The 21,803-nt window shown below is 36.4% G+C and overlaps 1 protein-coding gene across 1 annotated transcript in view; it reads left to right on the top strand.

Annotated features, from left to right (window-relative positions):
- Window positions 1–2,266: 2,266 nt before the first annotated feature.
- The window catches only part of cv-2 (crossveinless 2), a 34,803-nt gene continuing 15,266 nt past the window's right edge, over window positions 2,267–21,803 (top strand). The window contains exons 1-2 of the mRNA XM_070108911.1: window positions 2,267–2,944; window positions 16,424–16,512. Of these exons, the coding sequence (XP_069965012.1) occupies window positions 2,467–2,944; window positions 16,424–16,512 (567 nt within the window). The 5' untranslated portion in view covers window positions 2,267–2,466. The remainder of the gene's footprint in view (window positions 2,945–16,423; window positions 16,513–21,803) is intronic.

The following is a 21,803-nucleotide window of genomic DNA, read 5'->3' as shown; positions in this document are numbered from 1 at the left end:
CTTAAATACCCCATTTTGAGTAGGTGTCTCTCATAAATAGAATTCCAGCAAAAACACACATAACATAATAAGCAACAATTTTCTACTCTGAAATGAAGTAGATATGAACAATCAAGCAGCCACTTGATCAACATACGTCAATCATTGTACTCACCGCAATGCCATTTGTAGCGCCAAAAGCACGCACTTGAACGCACGCGGCACACGAAATTCCTTAAAGTTGTGAAAGAATGTCTTTTTTTTTTACTGTTGGGTAAATAATTGTAAGAAAATGCGAAAGTATTCGCCCTCACACGAATTTTTTTTGTTAATACCGTGAGGCCGGCGATCAACTCATCACATAATCAACCACGCTGCGAATTTCTTTGCCTCGTGGCCTGCGGCGACACTTGACTTGCCTGCCTTTGCGTTCAATTGCTAACTTGAGCTTGAGCTCAGCTGTGTGCTGAGCTTTTGATGAATTGTGTCTAAATTTGTAACTCGGACTTGTTGAGTGTTTACTAATTGTTTGAGTGCCATCAAGCACTGAATTGTCCCACGTTGTATGTATGTACAATATTAATTTTAAGAAGTCACTTGAGAAGTTATATAAAAGAAAAATAAAAATTAATTCTCCAAGCTCATTTTTGTCGAACAATGTTTCAAATATAACAAAGCTGCCTGGGACTTGGGAACTGAAAATGCAAACCTGTCCACCTTGACAGACGATGACTACCAACTGTAGTTCAATGGCTTCAAATCTGGACATCCAGACGGCCAATCATTTGCTGCTATGAAACCTGGAATATTGCTTTTAAGCGACTACCGGGTGGTATTTGCCTTGCGTGCTGGAGCAGAATCTTGCTGGAAGATCGAATGCTCTCCATCGAAGATAGTATTGCTCAACTGCCTTCCAAACGCCTTCCAAAATATTCCGCTGGTACACTTTTGCCCCAGTTTTAACACCATTTTCACATGAGTGAATGGAGCAAAAAGTGCTTTGATGCTGCATACGGTGAGTGATTTATTCTCTTTCGATGGCCACCCTCGGAAATTAGTTTATTGAATTTTAATATGGTCGCACGTTCAGTTTTTAATGAGCGATTAGTTAAAGCTGCTATATACCAAATTTTAATAGTAAAAAATTATAACTTGTTAATATTAAATGGCACACCTAGTGTGAAATTTTTTTTTTCATATTTTAATAGTTTATACCCTTAAAAATAACATAGTAAATTTTCAATCTCAACTAGTTATAATAGAATTTCAGCCGTTCAAAGCGTAGCCGCTCTGTTTAATCCGGTCCACCAGTACCATTTTTCGAATTTGCTGCAGGGATAACTCGAAGATAAATGATCAGATTATTATGAACTTTTTTTCTTACTGTTCTGTATATCATTTTACATACAATGCCTGATAGGGGTTTTTATCTAACTTGACAGGCTAAAAACGACCAATATTTGTGGTAAAATTCAACTTTTTTTTACAAACGCCGCCATTTTGTCATTTCGTTTTGTCCACGGATAAGGCCGAAATCACTGCAGTAGGGGAGAACTTTTTTTTTCGCGCCGTCGGAGATTCCGTATAATTCGAAAAATAGTTTTTTTTTTGTTTGAAACATGTATAAATATACCCTGAAAATTTCAAAACAATCGATTCAGTGGTTATACCCTGCACAGGGTATATTAAGTTTGCCACGAAGTTTGTAACACCCCGAAGTAAACGTCGAAGATACTATAAAATATATACATAAATGATCAGCATGGTGAGCTGAGTTGATTTAGCCATGTCTGTCGTTATATATGCAAACTAGATCTCGATTTAAAATTTCGCACACGTCCTTTTCTCACCAAGAAGCTGCTCATTTGTCGAAATCGCCGATATCGGACAACTATAGCATATAGCTGCCATACAAACCGAACAATCGGAATAAAGTGATTGTCTGGAAAGCTTTATCATTTGACGAGATATTTTCATCAAATTTGCCTTAGGCAATGTTGCAATCTGCAAAGAAATTGTTCAGATCGAGTCACTAAAGCATATAGCTGCCATACAAGGAAGGGTTTTATATCTTCAGTGTAACCGAACTTCACGTTTTTTTTTTTATACAACTTTTTTTTACATTTTTATCTGTGTACTACTATTTTATAGCCCTGACATTTACACATATCATAAGGTTACCACCTTACCACTATATTTAATAAAAAGTAATTATAAAATTATCACTTTCTCTAAAAACCTCTTTGTAATCCCTTGTGCTTTCTCTTATGCCTCATTTCAGGCCGTTATGGAGTTTTTAATAGTAACAACAACAACAAAAATACAACACACTGAAATATAATGCATAGACGCTCTCAAGTATTGCTGCAAAACCTGAAATCTTGCTGAAAAAAATTAAAAGCAAATCGAAAAAATAAAGCAAAAACTAAAACAAAGATAAGTTTCGCAAAGTAACCGAATAAAACAACAACAACACACACACTTGCAATGAACAAGGAAATGCGAAAAAGGCAAAAGCCGCAACGACGGCAACCAACAAAACGACAACAATATGCAATTAAAACAACAACAATATCAACAACACCACCGCCAACCCGTGTGACAGTGAACAACGAATTCGTGCGCACAATGGCAATTGTTGCAGATAGTGCCGATAGCGTTGCTGTTGTTGTTGCCAACGACAAGAAGGCTCAAAGTTGTTGCGCCAACGATGAGCAACGCTGTAATAACTGCCGGCAAAAGCAACAACAAGACCGGCAACAGCATTTTCGGTCTATAAAATCTCTAGCACTGCCGCAGCAACAACAACCACAACAGCAACAGCGTCAGGGATGTGAGCATCATGTAAAACGCCATCTGCGGTCATGGCCGGGACAGCGGTCAAAGTTCAGCGCCTGGTTGCTGACAACTGTGTTCATCGTGGCCATTTGCCTGGTGCAGAGCGCGCATACGAATCTCTTATTTGGTAAGTATTGAGTGTGGGGAGGGGTTGCCGGGTAAAAGAGGGGGGCATATAGTTTTCATTTAGTTTGGGCAACTCGAGGTGTTGACGTCTTTAATTTATTTGATTTTAATGTTTATTATTTTTATTTTGACTAAGATATAGTGCTCATAAAATCACAACAACAACAAAAACACACGTGTGGCACATTGATTTACGAGCTTCTCGAGCGTTTAACGCACGACCGGCTTGTTAGTTGCCAGCCACTTGTTGGTGTTGCTGTTGTTGTTTTTAATGAACAAACTAACGAACAAGCAAACATTTTGATTAAGCCAAAGGTTTGCACGTTGCAGAATCTATGTATCTTGTCTGTGTGTACATTAGCGTGCTCGTTATTTTTCCAAGTTTGCTACGAAGTTTGTAACACCACGAAGGAACGGAACACTATAAAAATACAAATATATATATATAAATTATCAGCATATTGAGCTGAGTCGATTTAGCCCTGTCCGTCTGGCTATCCGTTCGTCTGTATTTATGTGAACTTGTCTCTCAGTTTTTGAGATATCGATCTGAAATTTTGCACACGTCTTTTCTCCCCAAGAAACTGATTGTTTGTCGAAATCGCCGATATCATACGGCTATAGCATATAGCTGCCATACAATCTGAACGATCAAGTACATGTCCTTGTATAAAACACTTTTTTTGTTTGACGAGATATCTTTACGGATGGACATCTTCATGGACTATTATCCGAGGTAACGGAATAATCTACGAAGAAATTGTGAACCGATCAAAATCAAGATATTGTTATTTGTATGCCTTTTTATGATGAGAAATGCACATGTGAAGGGTATTATAGCTTCGGTGCGGCCGAAAACTTTTGCAAACTCCGACTGAAAAATAAGGATCCATCATAAACAAGCTCTTTATTCGATTTATTTAATATGGGATTTTTTAATATTTTGCATCAAGCAAGTAATTCTACAATTTTGGAAAACATTAAATATACTATATATATATATTATATAAACACATTCCTTTAAAAGTTCTACGCACACAATCAAATTGGGAAATAACGGACACCCTAACGCACATACATATATATTTTTACTCAGATAGCGAAGTTACAAACTTTGTTCAGAAGAATGCACTTTCTGCTCTGCTTTATTAGCTTCTTCCAAGTAAAAAAACTTTTAATTGCCTGATCCACATTCCTAGCTGGAACTCTGATGACAATTCATCTTTATACAGGTTGGTTGGAAGGTTTCTGCGCTCGAAATGAAAAAAATCGTTTTTTGCCACGAAATATATTTTTTATTTAATAAAATATCCCGTAACTTAACTAACAAAGTACTTATTCCTCTGAGATGTCTATTTCATTAGCAATTTCATGCTGGGTGTTACAAACTTCGTGGCAAACTTAATATACCCTGTTTAGGCTATAAAAATTGGAGTAGTCCTGTTTCTTTGTGAGAGGAGAAACTCTTTAACCAACTTGTAATTATATTGGGATATGTCTCTTATTCTGTAGAACTTGTTGGCGAATTCTAAGTTCTTTCCTACTCCAATCCTTCTTTCATTTTCCGACGATTGTGCTGTATCTTTCAGGATGAGTATCATTGCAATAATGTTTATCCACTATTGCATAATTTTCTGTAGATCAGGTTGTGCTCATAATTGTTATATTTTGTGGAGAACCGGCTCGTAGGTCATTCGTCACCCTCACATTCACTTACTCAGCTCTTTTCCACTTATAAGATGTAGCAAATATCCAAAACATTGTGGTGTCGAAGCGAGTTTAAAATCGCTGCTTTCACCAAAGATACCACACTCGGTCCAGCCACTTCGAAGTCCGAATACCAAGGATATGTATTGAAATACCAACTCTCCCATATAATATTATGCATTCATCTAAAAATTGGGTAGCAAGCATTTTCCGGGATTCAGCACCTGTGAAAATATATTTCGCTCTTTTCTTAGCATTCATAGGTAAAATTAGAACTATACCATCTGTTTGAAACCCTCGAAGCCATTGCAGATGAATAGCATGGAAACAATTTGTTATTGTTGCAATAGTTATGGCGATTTCTACTGAATTCAAAATTCGTAATTCAGTCGTTTCAGTTATGTAGATGGCACTAACTTGCAAATTAAATAATTTGCCTTAATTTCAAAAGCTCCATTTTCTAATGTGGAGACTAAGCGGTCGATCCTTAAAGTAGCGATGGGGGCGATGGACGAATACCTGGACTTCTAGACTAGGTACTCATGATGTTATAGGATATTTCTGAATTTACCAGCTCAAATTCTACATTTGTCATTAAATACTCGAAGGACATCGCTGTCGGAAAGATCCTGTATATAGTTTTTAATAGCTTTCACTTGCTTTTCCATCAAATACTCTTACTGTAAAAGATCTGAAATTAATTTACCCTTTTAAAATGCGGATCTAGCAGTCATACCTATATCGCGAGGACAACTAGTTTCAGTAAAATAATCACGGTAATGCAGTACGTGAATCTGCCATCAAGATCTATCGACCATGTGCGTATTGTTCATTTTAGGTAACAGAAACAGGTTATCATAGTTTTGTGGCTGTGGATCTTGCCGCTGGCTTTTCGAATAGTATGGTCTAATAATGTCAGCAAGTCCAAGATCCAAATGAAGCAGTTGTTTTGTGTATGTACAATAGTTTCCCAAGAGGGTCCATTACTTAAATGTTAATTGTCTATCAATTGCCTATTCGCAGTTGTCTGAGTTATACTTGTATTATATCTCGAGAAGTTGCGGGTTTTCAATATGATAGATCAAATTTATATACTTTACCTCAACAAAATCGAGGACATTTGAATTTGGTTGTAGGTTTTTGTGCTCTGTATCTATTTCTCACTCTCCATCTATAAGTATATAAATATTCCAGTATAATGAATCTACCATAAACTTCTGCAGTTGTTGTAACAGAAGAAGTGTTTCTGAATTTCGTCAGCATCTGGCTTCGTTTATCAGAAAAACCTTTCCAGTAACATTATTCTTATAGCCAGGGACATCTAGGTTAGGTTAAATGGTCGATCCTAAAAAAATAGGGATCTCACTTCGACAGATTATAACGCCGGTCCGTTGGGGTACCTAGAACTCCTATAAAAAAATTGTTTCATAAAGAGTCTCATAAATCGATTTGTGATTTTTGAAACTAAAACATCTTGGCAGTTATACCTTTGGCGAACCAGCAGTGATATCTAGCACCATTTTCTTTTCTCTCTCACTCTTCGCTTTGCCTCTCTCTCTCTCTCTCCCACCCGCTATCTATACATAATTCCAAACATTCAACTCTCTCCATATCTATCAGCTTGATGCATCTTAATCAATACGGTTTATTTGAATAGTCGTGAAACCCCTCAACCTAGCACTCTTTCCGTCTGTACAATCATGAAATATACATATACATACATGTATGTTTAGCAATAAAATTGAGAAATCAATTAGCTTGTAACCGCGAAAACCTCAAATATGCATCACGACCATGCTAGCTACGGAGCGACCGAGCCCTCTAACCCACCTACCAGCTTATCCAAGTCAATCCAAATAAATTCTAATTCGTCTCTGTGAAACATTTTACGATCACATATTCATAAAGAAACAATTCATTAGTGAAAGTGGTGAACATTTTACGATTTTTGTTTCTGATATTTAACTGAGAGTAGACATTTATACACGCGCTGTCCTTCGCTAATCAAAAACCCGCTTTACACACCTAACGCTTCGTTTTTTTAGCACTTTTTAAGTGTCGACTGGCACCATCATCGATCAATCGATGGCTCGTGTACTATTTGAGCAGTCAGTGGGCGAACAATAACACCAAGTAAGTAGTCGTAAAAAAACCAAATAATCCAAAATTTGTCAGTTTGCATTAAATTCGTGGCATTGTTTGTCCGCGATTGAGCAAATTCAAATTCAAATTCAATTTGACTATAAATGAATTTGTTTATACTTGTATTGTACTAATGGTTGAAGTTGATAGCTATACGGTTGAAAAGTGGTGGAAGGTGTTGCCGTGTCGAGCCGCATGACAGCTTTGGTCGTTCAGAAAATCGCTGAAAAACTTATTTTTGGGGTTAGTTAAATTTAAGCGCGACTGTTTCGAGTTTTATTTTGAATCATATTTCCGGAAATTGCAGGGTTGTTAAGGCAAAAGAGACTAGAGAAGATACATCGGCGACATTAGATATACGGACTTCATTAACAACACCACTTATATCCAGTGATTTATGAGACCTAAGCAACTCATGCGGCTCCGAGTATGAAGATTCTGTATCTAACTGTTAGATTATAACATAATATTTGATTGGACTGAAAGTTTGGTTCTCTTTATCGGCGCTGTGGTTGAGCTGTTCGAACCCTATAAAATCGAAACTAAACTACGCCATATTTTGAGTAATCTAAAATTAGAGTATTGTTCAAAAACAGAAAGTAGTTAATGAAATAAAAAGTGTGGTATTATAAAATTAGTTAAAGAACTGAGGATAGTTTAGTGTAAATGCTGCTATCTATGAGATTGCGACGTCAGTGAAGCTTAAACTAACCATAGGAGGCCATAATCGAACCAATATTTAACTCTGTGGCATTCTTAAGATCTATAAGATTTAAGACTTTACGTCATGAGCTGCTCTTAGCTCTGATATTAACTAATTTTATAGAGCTTACAGAGTAGCGCTGGTCAAATCAAATTTAAGACTGGATTAAATAAAAGTTCCAGCAGCTGTAAGCCATTGTCAGTATGTAGGAGGAGGATTCGAAAATTTTAAGAGAAAATACAACGAGAAACTTGCATATGATTTAAGGACCGGATGAGATCTTTCCTATATGAGATAGGAGATCCTGTAGCTGAAATCTATAATAATATGGAGTATACGGTGCTAATGAAACATCATTACTTGTCTATGGAGAAAATTTGTGTAGCAATAGCGCAAAAGTTTTAATGTTAAATGTTGTACAACTGGATCAACCAGAATATTAATAAATTTTTGAGAGCAATCTAATACCAAACGAAGCCTTGGACAGGCTAGAGACGTGACCTATTACAACATCCAATAATAGTCGTCTGGGGTGCTCAAGATAGAGATTTTGTATGAAGTCTGTGAACTTTTGGCATCTGTGAACTATTGCAGCGAAAATAATCTTTCCATATAGTGAAGAGCTCTTCTGTTCTGAGAGTTTTTAATGCGGTAACACCTGAGACCTCGTCTGCGTTCAAAGACCAAATAATGTTGTACTTCTATATCCAATTGCTTAACTAAGATCTATTTGCATTCTCTAACATTCTAAAAAAGAAAAAAATTAATGAAAGAGATGAAAATATAATTATTTTAAACCAAAATCAAACTCTTAACTATATCAACTAAAATATTTACATATCAAGATATATTTATTATTTTAAATATTTATGTAGAACTACAGTTTTATGGGGGTATGTTACCAATGGTGCTTATCATGTTGGTTGAGGCGCCACAAATATTTAAGCAAACAGATTTTTATGAACTTTGTTATGAAGATACCAGCATATGGACACATACATACATATCTATACATACTAATTTACATATACACCTCTACAAGTGTATATATGTTTTGAGTAGACAGTTGCCATCATAAACAGAGTGACATTGTTTATCTCCACTGTTTAGAATTCTAACAGGTGTGACATGTAGTTCCGTGAAACCAAACTGTTAATACCAGATTAGCACCCTAATCTGTAGTGATTAAAAGAAAAAAAAAACTTAAAAAAAAACAGATAACAACAAAAACTCATAACAATAAATGAAAAATGTAGACAAGAACAACCACCTCTGGTTACTAGGGAATACAACTAAATGGATTTATGTAAATGAATTTACAGAGTAAACAATTACATTTACATACAAAGTTGGTATGTGTGTCAGTAAATATATATGTAAGTAAGACGACTGTGGTTTTGTAATTAGGTTACTAAAGAGATTCAACATTTTATTTGTACATATCGGATCTGGTTTCTCAAAAGGCATGCCAATCTCCTTGATTCTACACAAAAGTTTACATAAATTCCAAACTCCAATTGAAGCCAGAATCTTCAAGAAGATCACTCCTACAAGCAGTAATCCACACGATATGAACTTTTGCTACGAAAAATACCAAAACAGTCTTGCTGACGCCAATAACCTTGAAGGAGAAATAGAGATAACTCTTTCACCATAGTTTAATAAGTTTCGCCATCTTGAGTTGAAAATCAATAATCACACTGCTTATTCGTTATCATCGACAGTAGTAGTTATGACCAAACTCGCTGCCGACCCAGGGGCACAACAATATTAGTAGGAAGAGTATTAGCTGCGCTAATTTGGTGATATTTGTCCGTGTTTCAATATTATTCCTTGTTTTCGGTTTTAAATAAAACTATCTTCCCGAATTCCAAATTAGGTTTTGAGTACAAATATCTTTCAGAATGCAAAAATTTAAACTCCACGAGAGATAAGCCTCCGGGAAACTGGATTTTGGAGATCGTCGTCAGAATGGTCCCCTCGGTTTTTTTACAGATTCTATTGTTGAGAATTTAAACCTACAATCCATCAGTAGGCGGTCACATATTTAATAGTATACTTATATAATATCATCTTAAGCTACTGAGCCGATGTACCTTCTTTAGCTATAGAAGCAAGCTTCAATAAAATTGCTAAAAGGTAAACTCCTTGAGAGATATGATAGGAATTAAAACTGTGTCAAATGGTTTGGAGCTGGTTAAAAATCTGGACCCATTTCAACTACGTAGACCCGAATGTTATGAGAATCGTTTTGATAAGATGGCTTTCGGCGTTTCGAACAGTAGACATTGAATACACTATATCCCATAACAAACGAAGGTTTATATTCTTTTAAAACAAGAAAAAGTGTTAACTTCGGCTTCACCGAAGCTATAATACGCTTCACAGGTGCATTTTTTATAGCATAAAAATATATTTATTTTGATTTTGATCGGTCAGTTTGGGTGGCAGCTATAAGCTAAGTGGTCCGATCTGAACAATATGTTTGGAAATTGTAGTCATGCCATGGATAATAATATCTGCCAAATTTCATGAAAATAACATATGAAATAAAATAGTTTTCCATTCAAGAACTTGAGTTTGATGGGTCAATTGTATGGCAGCTATATGATATAGTATTCCGATCTGAACAATTTCTTCGAAGATTGTAGCGATGCCGGCGATAATAATCTTTGCCAAATTTCTTAAACATTTTTTTTGGTGAAATCGCCGATATTCTGATAAAACTCTGGCCCATAGGTGACTTTGTTGTCGAATTAACTTAATTGTAAGACTTTCCAGTCTCTTTCAAAAATAACCTTCAAAAACGAAACAAATTTCATATATTAAACTATTCGACTTAGGTAATTTTTTCGCGGCTCTATTGGCCTAAAATCAGAGGTCGACTGATGTATGTTCATCTTACCTATAGTTTTCAAAAGTCTTGTTCCGAGATGTGGCTGTTAAAAATATGTTGGGAAACTAAGCGATATTCCAACAAGACTTAAGGGGTTATATACAGTTAGAAGGCCGTAGAAGGTGACCACTTTATGCACTGCACTGCACTGGATCATCTGAAATTAAAAAATCAAACTGATTTCTCTAAAGTAATGTTAAATCTTGTAATTAATCGAATGAATAAGCAAAATAGAATTTTTTGACAAAATGGCGGGTTCCTAAAAAAACAAAAATCGATTTTTCACCGAAATTTAAAGTTTTTTATAAAAACAAAAATATTCAGCAGAGAGAAAAAAATCTTCGATTTATTACTAACAAATATATCTAAAAAACTTGTGTTAAAATTTGAGACTAATCGGTTTAGTCGTTTCCGGCAATGTTGGTCATCAACTTTGAAAACACCATTCTGAGAAAAAGTCGATGCCGCTCCGGCCTTATACTTCCAAGCACTCTGAAACGCCTTTTCAAATTTGCGTGTAACTTCGAAAATTTTCACCGGAACGATATGAAGGTTTCTGTGTGTATTCTTAACTATATGCACATTAAAAAAAAATAAAAAAAATCGATTTTTTTTTTTTAAATTCTAACTGTATGTAACCCCTTAAGTAAGTTGGTAATTTCGATGTTGTCACAAAAAGTAATACGGAATGTACATAATCTTCAAACATAAGACTTTTTAGAGCCTGTAAATGCTTTTCGAATATAACCTCAAAAAAGTCTTAATCACCTTTTGAATTTTAACAACCCTCTCTTGGCCCTGGTGTTCTAACTAAAATTGTCTATACCTGTTGTAGCTTGAGTATTTACTATTTTATATGTATATAGCCTAACTTAACTGCTTGCCAACTTATCTGCTGAGTTCAAACATTTATCGATTTAATTGCTTCACAAGTAAGCCCTTAAGTATCTAAAAGTCACGCACGAATCACATTCGATGACTTTTGGCAAAGAGAAGGGCACAGTAAACGACAACAAAAATTGTACAAGTAGATAAAAAAACTGTAACTGCAAAACGGAAAACGAGAGACGAAAATTGCAAACAAATGAATGACAAAATGATTATTGTTGCTTTTGTTATTGCAATTCTGTTGGCTATCATTTGTTTTCCATTACCGGTAAACACACACACACATTTCCACGGCGGCTGCGTGCTGCCGCGTCGCTACGAAGTCCTAAATCACGCACTTGGCCCTTTCTGAGAATTACCAAAACCAAGAGCCAAAGCACCAATTGTGAACCGTTGCATGTCTTGATTATGCTGGCCTGCATCCGCTGACACAACAGACAATGGTTATTCCAATGTAGCCCTTCTTCACTTGTTCACTTGTACACTTGTGTTGCTGTTGTTGTTGTAAAGGTTTTGTTGCACCGTCCGTCTGGCCGATGGATTGCGATAAGCGGCAACGCGGCGTGCAGTCGGCGGCCAGCAGCAGGCAGCCAAGAATGTCGGGCAATGCTATGCATGCTGCTTCCCCCTTTGGTCTTCTCCTTCTTCTCATCTCTTCTTCTGGGCTTCTCCTGCTTCTTTTTTCCGTGTGTCATGTGCTGTGTCAAGTTTTTACTTTTCGCCATTGGCATTGCCGTGCCGTCGATTGCCTTTCTTTGCCTTTGCCTCCGCTGCTGTTATTTTATCATATTTGTTGTTGTTGTTGCCGCTTTCGTTGCTTTTGTTGTGTCATGTTTTTGTTGGCAACATCATTCGGTAATTACGGTGCTTCTTAGCTGGCGCTAGCACTTTTTCTGATGTTTTCATTCACTTTGTACTATTGGATAACTCGGCGGCGGCCTCAATGGTACAAAATACCTACCACACAGCTGCATAAAAAGGTACAGCGGTGTTCGTATTAAAAGAAACAGTATGCGGCGTATTTCAAATTAGCGGTTTGAGAGAACCATTAATCTATGAGACTCTTTAAAATCCAGCCGAATAATAAGTTACCGCGATAAAGCACTTAAACTGTGAATATTTCTGAATCAATATCATGAAAATGTTTTCCAGTTGTTGCTAGAGTTATCCTGGGTCTCCCCTTTAGCTTCTTCTCCTCAAGGCCTTCCAAATTTCTTCTCGAGTATCTTTTATGAGGAAATAATTTGATTTGTATGCTTCAAGATAATTTGTATAGACTACGTAGTACTCCAAATAAATCCATTAAAATACTTCTAAAATAGCGTCACGAATTCCTTTCCATAAATATTATTTTCTGTTCAAATTGTGTGCACACATTTCCATCCAAATGTAATACTTAGCCATTTCTTTAGCTTTTCATGCAATATCCTTGAAAAAGAGCACCGAACTTATCTATAAAAGTTTTATGGGAACTCCAATTGGATTCCCGAAAAGAAACCCGCGGCCAAATAGGTGAGAGAGCACACACAATCTCTGAAACGAATCCATCTCGTATGTGATCTACTTCGATAGGTATCTCATACGATTGGAATGCCTAATTGGAAAATCTTTGATCTACTATACAGTTCCAATTTGTAATTATCTATTATCAACTGAAAGTTCGACTCATATCCAATGTGTTTTATTTTCCTGCGCTCTATATGGTCCAAATAAAATTGGCTTGGTTCACCGAAGAACTTTTGTTGCTTCTGTGCTTATTAAGTTGATGTAAATTTTAAATACTCGTTGCATACTACAAATGACGCTCTCCATTCATTCTAAACTAGAGCTTCCATCAACTTAGACGGTTTCGAAAATTTTAATGTGAGATGATTATATGAGTTCTGAAAAAATTATCAGAGCATAGCTGGATAGCTTCGTTCATACAATTATATTGGCTCAATTTTATAATGACATGGAAGGGCTGATGTAAAGGGTGTTTTTTCAGGTAATACTTTTTTCGGAGTTGGCCTTTTTGGCAGCTGTTACTTGATTTATACTCAGTTTAGTGTGCCATTTCATAATAAACAGACTTACTCTGGAACAACGTTTGCAATTTGTGCAACTTTATTACTTAAATAATGGTTTGGTTCGCGAAACGCATCGCGCGATGTGTCGGTCGACATAATCGCCCAGCAGAGTCGTTAATTCAAGCAACCATGGATCGATTTCGCACCACGTTTACTCTAGTGAATAATGCGCGTCCTCAGAGGTCGTAAAGTGCATCGAAGACGCTCTTGCTACTTTACGGAAGATTTTGCAGAAGGATCTTGGTTTGCGGGCTTACAAAATTTATTTCGCATATAATTTCCATTCGCTTATTTGATATTATAATAAGTAGTTTGAAGGTATAGAAACCAAACATGTGCTTCAAATTCTTCACGTTATTAAAAAACATTTTTTCCGAAATCTTTTTCTACCCATTTATACCGTGGCGATACACATCTTAATTTATTATACAAACGTTTATTCCGTAGGATTTGCGAGAGTGTTTTATATCCAGTTTCGCCCCCAAACTTAAACTTTCCCTACTTTTTTGGTTTATTTTCCTTATTTACTTGCACGCCACTGTATAAATTAACCATTATCTCTTCTTGTGGATGCTGTGCGAATGCCGGCCACATTGACCCTTAAAAAGTGCAGCCAGAAGTACGAAGGCATGAAGGCGTACGATTGTAGTACAAAGCCTGTTACAACACCAACGCCACTGCCATGCAGGTGGTCTCGCCTCACCTAGCGCTCTGTCCTCGGACCCTTTACTACCGTCTGCAGTAACTCCTACTCGCTGCAAGCATTTGCTCGGCTACTACTTAAAAATATTTGGAGTTTGTTTGCTGTAATTGTTATTATTGTTGTTGTAATTGTAGTTTTTGTTGTTATTATTGATGTTGTTGTTGCTGCTGTTGTTTTTGCTGTTTTAGCCACATTTCAATGCATTGTTTCGATTCGGTTGCTGGATTTTAAGAATGGTCAGTGAAAAAGACGAACGGTGAGGCGGCGAGTTTAAGAATGCATATATTCGTATAAAGGTGGTTATATGTGTATGTGTTTGTGTTTGGATCTTTCTTATGGACCACTAAATATGTTAGCGCCATTTACAACAACACAATACGTCTTAACAACGTATTTGCAGCACTTAAAGTACAATCAATATAAAATGCATGAAAACATACAAACGACTTGTTACATACATACAATACATACAAACGTAAGTATATATATTATATACTTGTATATCTATATGTATACAACAAACAATTGTGTACATTAATGAGCTCAAGTGGCCGAAACGTAGAACAACTTGCTGCCCAACATTGCAGCAACCATTGTTTTGTTGTAAGTAATTGTTTTTGTTGTTGTTGTTATTGTTGTCGACGACCCATGTTTTTGGCTGCTGTGCAGGAATTCGTTTGTTATACACCTATTTGATGATGTAGCATTTCCGCTTTGACTTAAGCCCTAAGTGTGTTGATAAGCGCTATTGTTTACACGCACACACACACACACACTCACTTAAACACACACACAAATGTATGTGAATACCTTTTGGACTCTGCTTTTGTTGCTGTGTCGAAAGATTTGTCCGATCAATTTGCCTTACAGGTAGATATCAGCTATTAGAAATGTGTTCTTGGTACCTCATAAATAATATGATCATTTCACGAGTGTGTGTGTGTTTATATGTATATACAAATAAACGTATTTGAGTGTGTCATGTTTTAAGCGCCAGCATAAATAAGTAAAACAAATAAGGTAGAGGTAGTTTTAGTCATCGGAAATGAATATATTAGCCGTGAGATTCACTTTAAAGGCAGCCGGACAGATGAAAATCACTACACTAGTTATATGAATTATATGGGAGCTTGAAAAATATTTCAGATTCTGCTGCGGGGTTTTCGAATGCCTTAACGAATCTTCACCCTTTAGTTTGCAGATTTGGTTTGCAATCTCTGATGAGCTCCATTATCGTATCCGGCTGCGATGGTGTAGCCGAGATCCATACCCTTGCTCTTGCCAGGGATGGGATGTCTTTTTTGTCGATCGCTACCAGCCTGGCTCCGGGATATATCTCCTCAATTTTGGCCTTATATAGCTGGACCGAGCTCTCGTCATCATATGTTATCATTTTGATGTAACCCTGATACCAGCCGACATCTGTGCATGACCTTGATTGCTTAAAAGCACTTCCAGCGCCACGTTTGTCAGCAGAGCTTGCACCCATCTCCATTGGTCTCTGCGAATTTTTCCTTCTTCCTCATCCAGCACACCAATGATAATGCGGTTCCGGGCCACATCATCACCCTTCTCAGCGGGTAGGCAGCTAAGTGTTTTGGTGAGTCTACTTTATCGGAAGCACAAGTGTTTGAGCGACACAAAGCTTTCAATGAAAATCATGAAGTTATTGAAAACAAGCCTCATGCGAGTAGTCCATCCACCTTTGTTAATGACGATAACTTCGAAAATGTTAAAGAAACAGTGCTTGAAAATCGTCATCAGAGAGATAGCAAATTATCTCAACATCGCTTGTGGATCGTCATTTTGGTTAGAGTTTTGGATATGAAGTGTTTCAATTTTCGATGAAGACACTAAAGCCCATGCCAGCCGAGGCTTATAACAAGTATTCGGAAAATTGGATTAATCATTGCCATGCATATGTTGGCTCCAAAGGAAAGCGATAATAAAGATTTGTATTAAAGCACGTGGAAATGTTGAGTTTTTTTGTTAGTCTGTATCAAACATCCGGTATACAGTTTAAAGTCAATCGAAATGACGAAAACCCTCACTATTTCTTTCACTCTTTCAAATAGTAGTCGTAGTCTAATGCTAAAAAGTTTGTCCTTCTAATATTCAGAACTTGGAATTTCTTCCCGACTAACATAAAAAAATGTCTCTTGAAGCGGTAGCTCCTCATAAAGTAATCGCAAACTACAATACTAAGAATATTTAGTATATAAAAAAACGCATCTTAAAATTTAACAGTTCATACAATCGGCTACAGTAATTGTTTGAGATTACAGAATATTTATTATTATTTCTACATTACTGATTTTCTTAACATCCTCACTTTCGCTTAGAGAACTTACAACATTTTTTCTATTCCACAGGCAATTTGTTATCGTGTTCCAATGAAGGCGAAGTGGTGCAAATCACGGAATTAAAAATAACGTCAAAATGTTATCAATGTACCTGCAAGGTGAGTTCAAAAACATTCCAAGTAAAATTTTCAGTTTTCAAGTTTTTATATTATTGTAATTCCAAAGATCGAAGAAGGGTTTGCATATTATAATACTTGAAAGGAAAAAAGGAAGCTTGAGAATTCGCTGTTATACCATATATACTAAATATTTTTGTAAGAATCATAGAATTGCGGAAATACTAAATAAAAAGAAAAAACGTTAACTTTGATTGCAACGAAGCTAGAATACCCTTCACAAATGAAAAAGTTTTCCATACAAGAACTTGTTTATTTTCGATCAATTGATATGGAAGCTATATGCTATAGAGGTCCGATCTGAACTTTTTTTTCGGTAATTGCAGCGTTTCTTTTGAGAATAACCCATGCCAAATTTTGTTTAGATATCTCGTTAAAACAAAAGGTTTTCCATACAAGAACTTGATTATGATTGATCAGTTCCGACAAATAACAGCTACTTAGGGAAAAATGGTCGCGTGCAAAATTTCAGGACGTTACCTCAAAACCTGAGGGATTAGTTCGCATATATGGTATACAGACAGACAGACCGATATGCCGAAATCGACTCAGTTCGTCATGCTGATCATTTATATTATATATACCTTATACTCGTATTTTGTAGGGTCCCCGACGTTTACTTCTGGGATTAAAAACTTCGTGGCAAACTTAATATACCCTGTCCAGGGTATAAAAATACCTGAAATACCGACAATATCTATGTGTTTCAGGCTATTCTTAGGCTTCTTAACGCCTAACCTTGATGACAGCCAATTCAATATTAAGCCTTTCAGATCATTATTGCATAGATAAAAACAGTGATTATTTCCAAGCTCTCTCTCTCTCTCTCTCTTTCTCTCTTTCTCTCTCTCTCTCTCCTGACGTTTCATGAGTCTAGAAATGTGCTTCTTAACTAATTTGCGAGGCATAACCTCCTTTAGTGGCAACTAGTTTTAAACAAAACTTCATAGTGGCCCCAAAAAGTTTTCACCACGCCAAAAGCTTGTGAGCTGTTTTCAAACTTAAGAAAAATTAATTGCATAACTGCTAAGCATGTCCTTAAGTTTATTCCATTCGTAAAAAAAAACAAATCATGTTGCTATGCGCACAAAGCATCTCACACACTTACATTGTAAATACTATGCAAGAAGAATTGCGTTCAAATAAGTACTCAACTATAAGCTTGAAAAATTGCAAAAGGAAACGAGTATGCATCTATTATCAAAGAACAATAAAGGGTGTTTAGTTAAGAACGCTTAGTAAATATATTTTAATACAACATCAATAATAAACAACAACAACAACAATAATAATAATAAGGTTTTCTTCAAAAAGTTTTGGAAATGATATCTTTGATCGGATACCCAGAAACATTCCGGGTACAGAGACCGAAACGATATTCTAGACTCTCTGTCTTTTATGTAATACTTTTAAAAATAAGTCAAGTTAAATTAGTTTTTTAAGCTGATCTCCATGACGGAGATGTGGAACGGTCCTTTGTGGAATCAAAAACTGTTAAAAGTAATTTTAGAATTTTACACCTCATGTAGTGACAAAGCGTCTTGAACTGTGAAGTCTACATATACAATATATAAAAGCAGACCTCTCTCTATACCTATTCTCGAATTTGGGACCAAAGCTGACAGCATCTGTTTAGGCGGCTCCTCAAGAGTTTAAAAAAAATGTTTGCAAAAGATGAAGGAATATCTTGGTTTGGTAAAAGGGAACAGCGATGTGAAATCAATCGATGAGGTATGTGTGAATACCAGTGACTACAAAAGCTGGGAGACCTTAGATACATAATATCGAGAACAGAAGGACAAAATTTCTAATACTTTCAAAATACCAAATGTAGAAGCTTAGTACTTCTAGCGCTATCTAGCGAACCTTGTCATAGTGGATCTTGATCTAGGCGCAGTCTGTACGAAGAAGAAGCCCCAGAAGAGCTCGCGCATGGCAAAAGATAATATTTTGGCTTGAGAAAGGGAGATCGGATTTGACACCCTTTTTAATATTCGCTTTAGTATGTGTATTGTTGTTACAAATTCATATGAATTTTGTACCGCCATAAACCATAGAATTGATTATAATTTATCTAGCCAACGAACAGCGTCTCAACTTATTGCCAACCACACATGCTTGTGTGGGTATGTGTGTGTGTGTCTTTAATGCGCTTAACTTTTGTGTTGTTATTGTTGTTGGAATTGCAAGCAATTTTATGTTGTAGACGGCTTCGCCGCTTCCATGAGCAGCCAAGTTATTGACCCAAATATTTGTCAACGCTAAAATTCATAATCTCAAATGACAGCAGACAAAGGGAGGGCACACAAACACACTAATTCATGCATGCAGAGATAGTAGACGTAGCAGGCGGAAGTTAATATGGAGAGCATAGCAATCAGTGTGGGCATGAATGTGTGAGTGCATGAGTGTAAGGATGTGTGTGTGTGTGTGTGTGTGCGCGCATAATGAATGATTTATATGCGAAAATCCGCTCAAAATAAGTGACTGCATTGAGGACACACGCCTGCATAGCTAGCGTCCTACTCCAGATCCTTTCTAGCCGCCCATCCGCCTTTGAGGGGCAACACATCGCTTGGTGATGCGTAAATTTCATTGCGTGAGCTGGCGACTGCCAATATTCGCTACGAACATGTGAATAATTCGCCGTACACACATAAACGCACACATACTCATGCACTAGAGGGGGGTAGATATGCAGCGCTAAGATTTCTTAGTTAACCTCAAAGCAAATAATAAAGAAAAAAATACTCGAAATAAATAAAATAAAGGGCAAACAGCTTGAACTGGCCAGTGGCCACATTCTGCGCGATTCTTGAACTCATTTTCGCAAAACCGTTATGAATCGCTTGCAATTTGTATGTGTGTGTGTGTGAGCGTATGCGTATTGTGGACAGCGGCCAGCAGCGCCAAAGCGCGGCTCAATAAAGCAAATAAAATACATACAGCATATGTATTGGTACTCACATAATCATGTAATAAAACATTTTGTTGTTGTTGTATTATTTTTTTCATTTATTATACCCTGAACAAGGTATATTAAGTTTGTCACGAAGTTTGTAACATTCAGAACGAAACGGCGAAGATCCTATAAAATATATATATATATAAAGGATCAGTGTGATGGGCTGAGTCGATTTAGCCATGTCTGTCTGTCCGTCCGTTTGTCTGTATGTACGCAAACTAGTCTCTCAGTTTTTGAGATATCGATCTGAAAATTTTCACACGTTCTTTTCTTTCAAAGAAGTTGCTCATTTGTTTTAACCGCCGATATCGGACAACTATAGCATATAGCATCTATACAAACTGAACGATCAAAATTAAGTTCTTGTAAAGAAAGGTTTTCATTTTAAGTGATATCTTCAAGAAATTTGGCTTGGATTGTTGTCTAAGACAACGGTACAACCTGCCAATAAACTTTTTAGATCAGACCGCTATAGCATATAGCTGCCATACAAATTGACCAATCAAAAGCAAGTTCTTGTCGAAATATTTTGTATTTGTGAAGGGTATTGTAGCTTCGGTGCAACCAAAGTTAACGTTTTTTCTTTTTTTTTGTTTATATATCCAGGGCATTTTTATAAATAATGTGATTTATGCTCAACTGAAAGGAAATGTTCCGTAGGCAGCTGTTTGGCAACACTAAATACTCTGAAATATGAGCCAAATATTGCACACACGCACAGCATTGCATTGCACACACATACAAGCGTGCATAAAACTATATATTACAGCAGGCTAGTATCAAAACATAGTGGTACATACGAGAGCAGCTCAAAATGTTACTGAATTATTGCATATACATAAGTATATTGCCTGCTAAATATTTTGACAATATAGTCTACTTTTAGGCGCATGGCTTAGCTCATTAGTTTTTATGCCTGACAAGCTCTTTTCGCAATGTGTTTGAATTGGAAGTTATAACAAATTACCCCGCAGATATATCTTTATATCCTTCTTATACAAAAACAAGAAAATACCATTCACAGTGATCGTTTAGTTTGTAGAAATGACAACAATGTGATATAGTGGTCCGATCTGGAAAATTTCTTTAGATATTGTGGCACAGCCTTAGGAAATAATCCATGCCAAATTTCTTGAAGACATCTTTTCAAATAAAAAAGCTTTCCATACAAGAACTTGATGCCGATTATTCAGCTTGTATGGCAGCTATATATATGCTATAGTGATCCGGTATCAGCAGTTCCGACAGCTTCTTGGAAAGAAAGGCACTTGTGCAAAATTTCAGATTGATATCTCAAAAACTGAGAGAGTAGCTTGAATATCTACAGATGGGCGGATGGACAGACGGACATGGCTATATAGACTCATCTCGTCATGCTGATCATTTATATATATGTTTTAAAGGTCTCTGACGTTTTCTTCTGGTTGTGGCAAACTTAATATGTTATACCCTGTTCATAATATAAAAATGGACGTTTAGGCAGAAATACTGTTTTATATTTTTTAATACCAAAGTCTTGTTTGTAACCGTCACCACAGACTCTTTTTGAGTCAATGCAAAATTTCCAAACAGTAATCGAATTTTCCATATAGCCTGGAAAAAGGGTCCGGGAAAAGTTTGCCTATAGTATACTACCTGTAGTTTCCTCAGTGAGAGAAGAGCCACTAAAAAAGCTCAGACGAATTTAGTGTAGAGATTTATCTTTTGTTAATTTCGTTTAATAGCTCTTCTTTTGCGACTTCAACTCGAGGTATTTCTATGTCTCTCTCTTTCTCTCTCTCTCTCTCTTAACATGGCACAATTTAGTTATATTTAAATATCAGAAATTTTTATAAAATGCTTGAAGTTAGTTCACTGGATTAGTGAACACAATTTTTTTCGCGTAAAATTTAGCAGGGTTATCAAAACTCTACCCAGAAGAAAAGAGCTAACCCAAAAGCGCCGCCCACAGGTTTGGCTATTTCATAGGACCCAGTACCGATTCTTTTACAATGTAAAATAAAAAGTCAATATTAATATGTTAGCGCTTCTTCTCTAATGTGCTTACAATACTCAAGACTGTGTGTCACTAACTTATTGAACTACTCTAGTAGCAGTTAGTTTCGTATGTCATCTACGAGTACTTCTCTTCCTCCTCTTCATAATGTACTTGGCTTATACATATATATTTGCAAGTGTGTGTGTATGTTTAATGAATGTAGTGTAGACTGAGCGCTGTGGCAAATAAATTGCAGAGCTTAAAATCATCATAGCGACAGTTGTTGTTGTTGTTGGCATTACTTCTTTATTGCGTACATTTTTGGCAATT

Source organism: Bactrocera oleae, chromosome 4 (assembly GCF_042242935.1).
Source record: "Bactrocera oleae isolate idBacOlea1 chromosome 4, idBacOlea1, whole genome shotgun sequence".
Lineage (NCBI taxonomy): Eukaryota > Metazoa > Arthropoda > Insecta > Diptera > Tephritidae > Bactrocera > Bactrocera oleae.
Note: the sequence above shows the minus strand (reverse complement) of the source record. Positions and strands in the feature narration are given on the sequence as shown.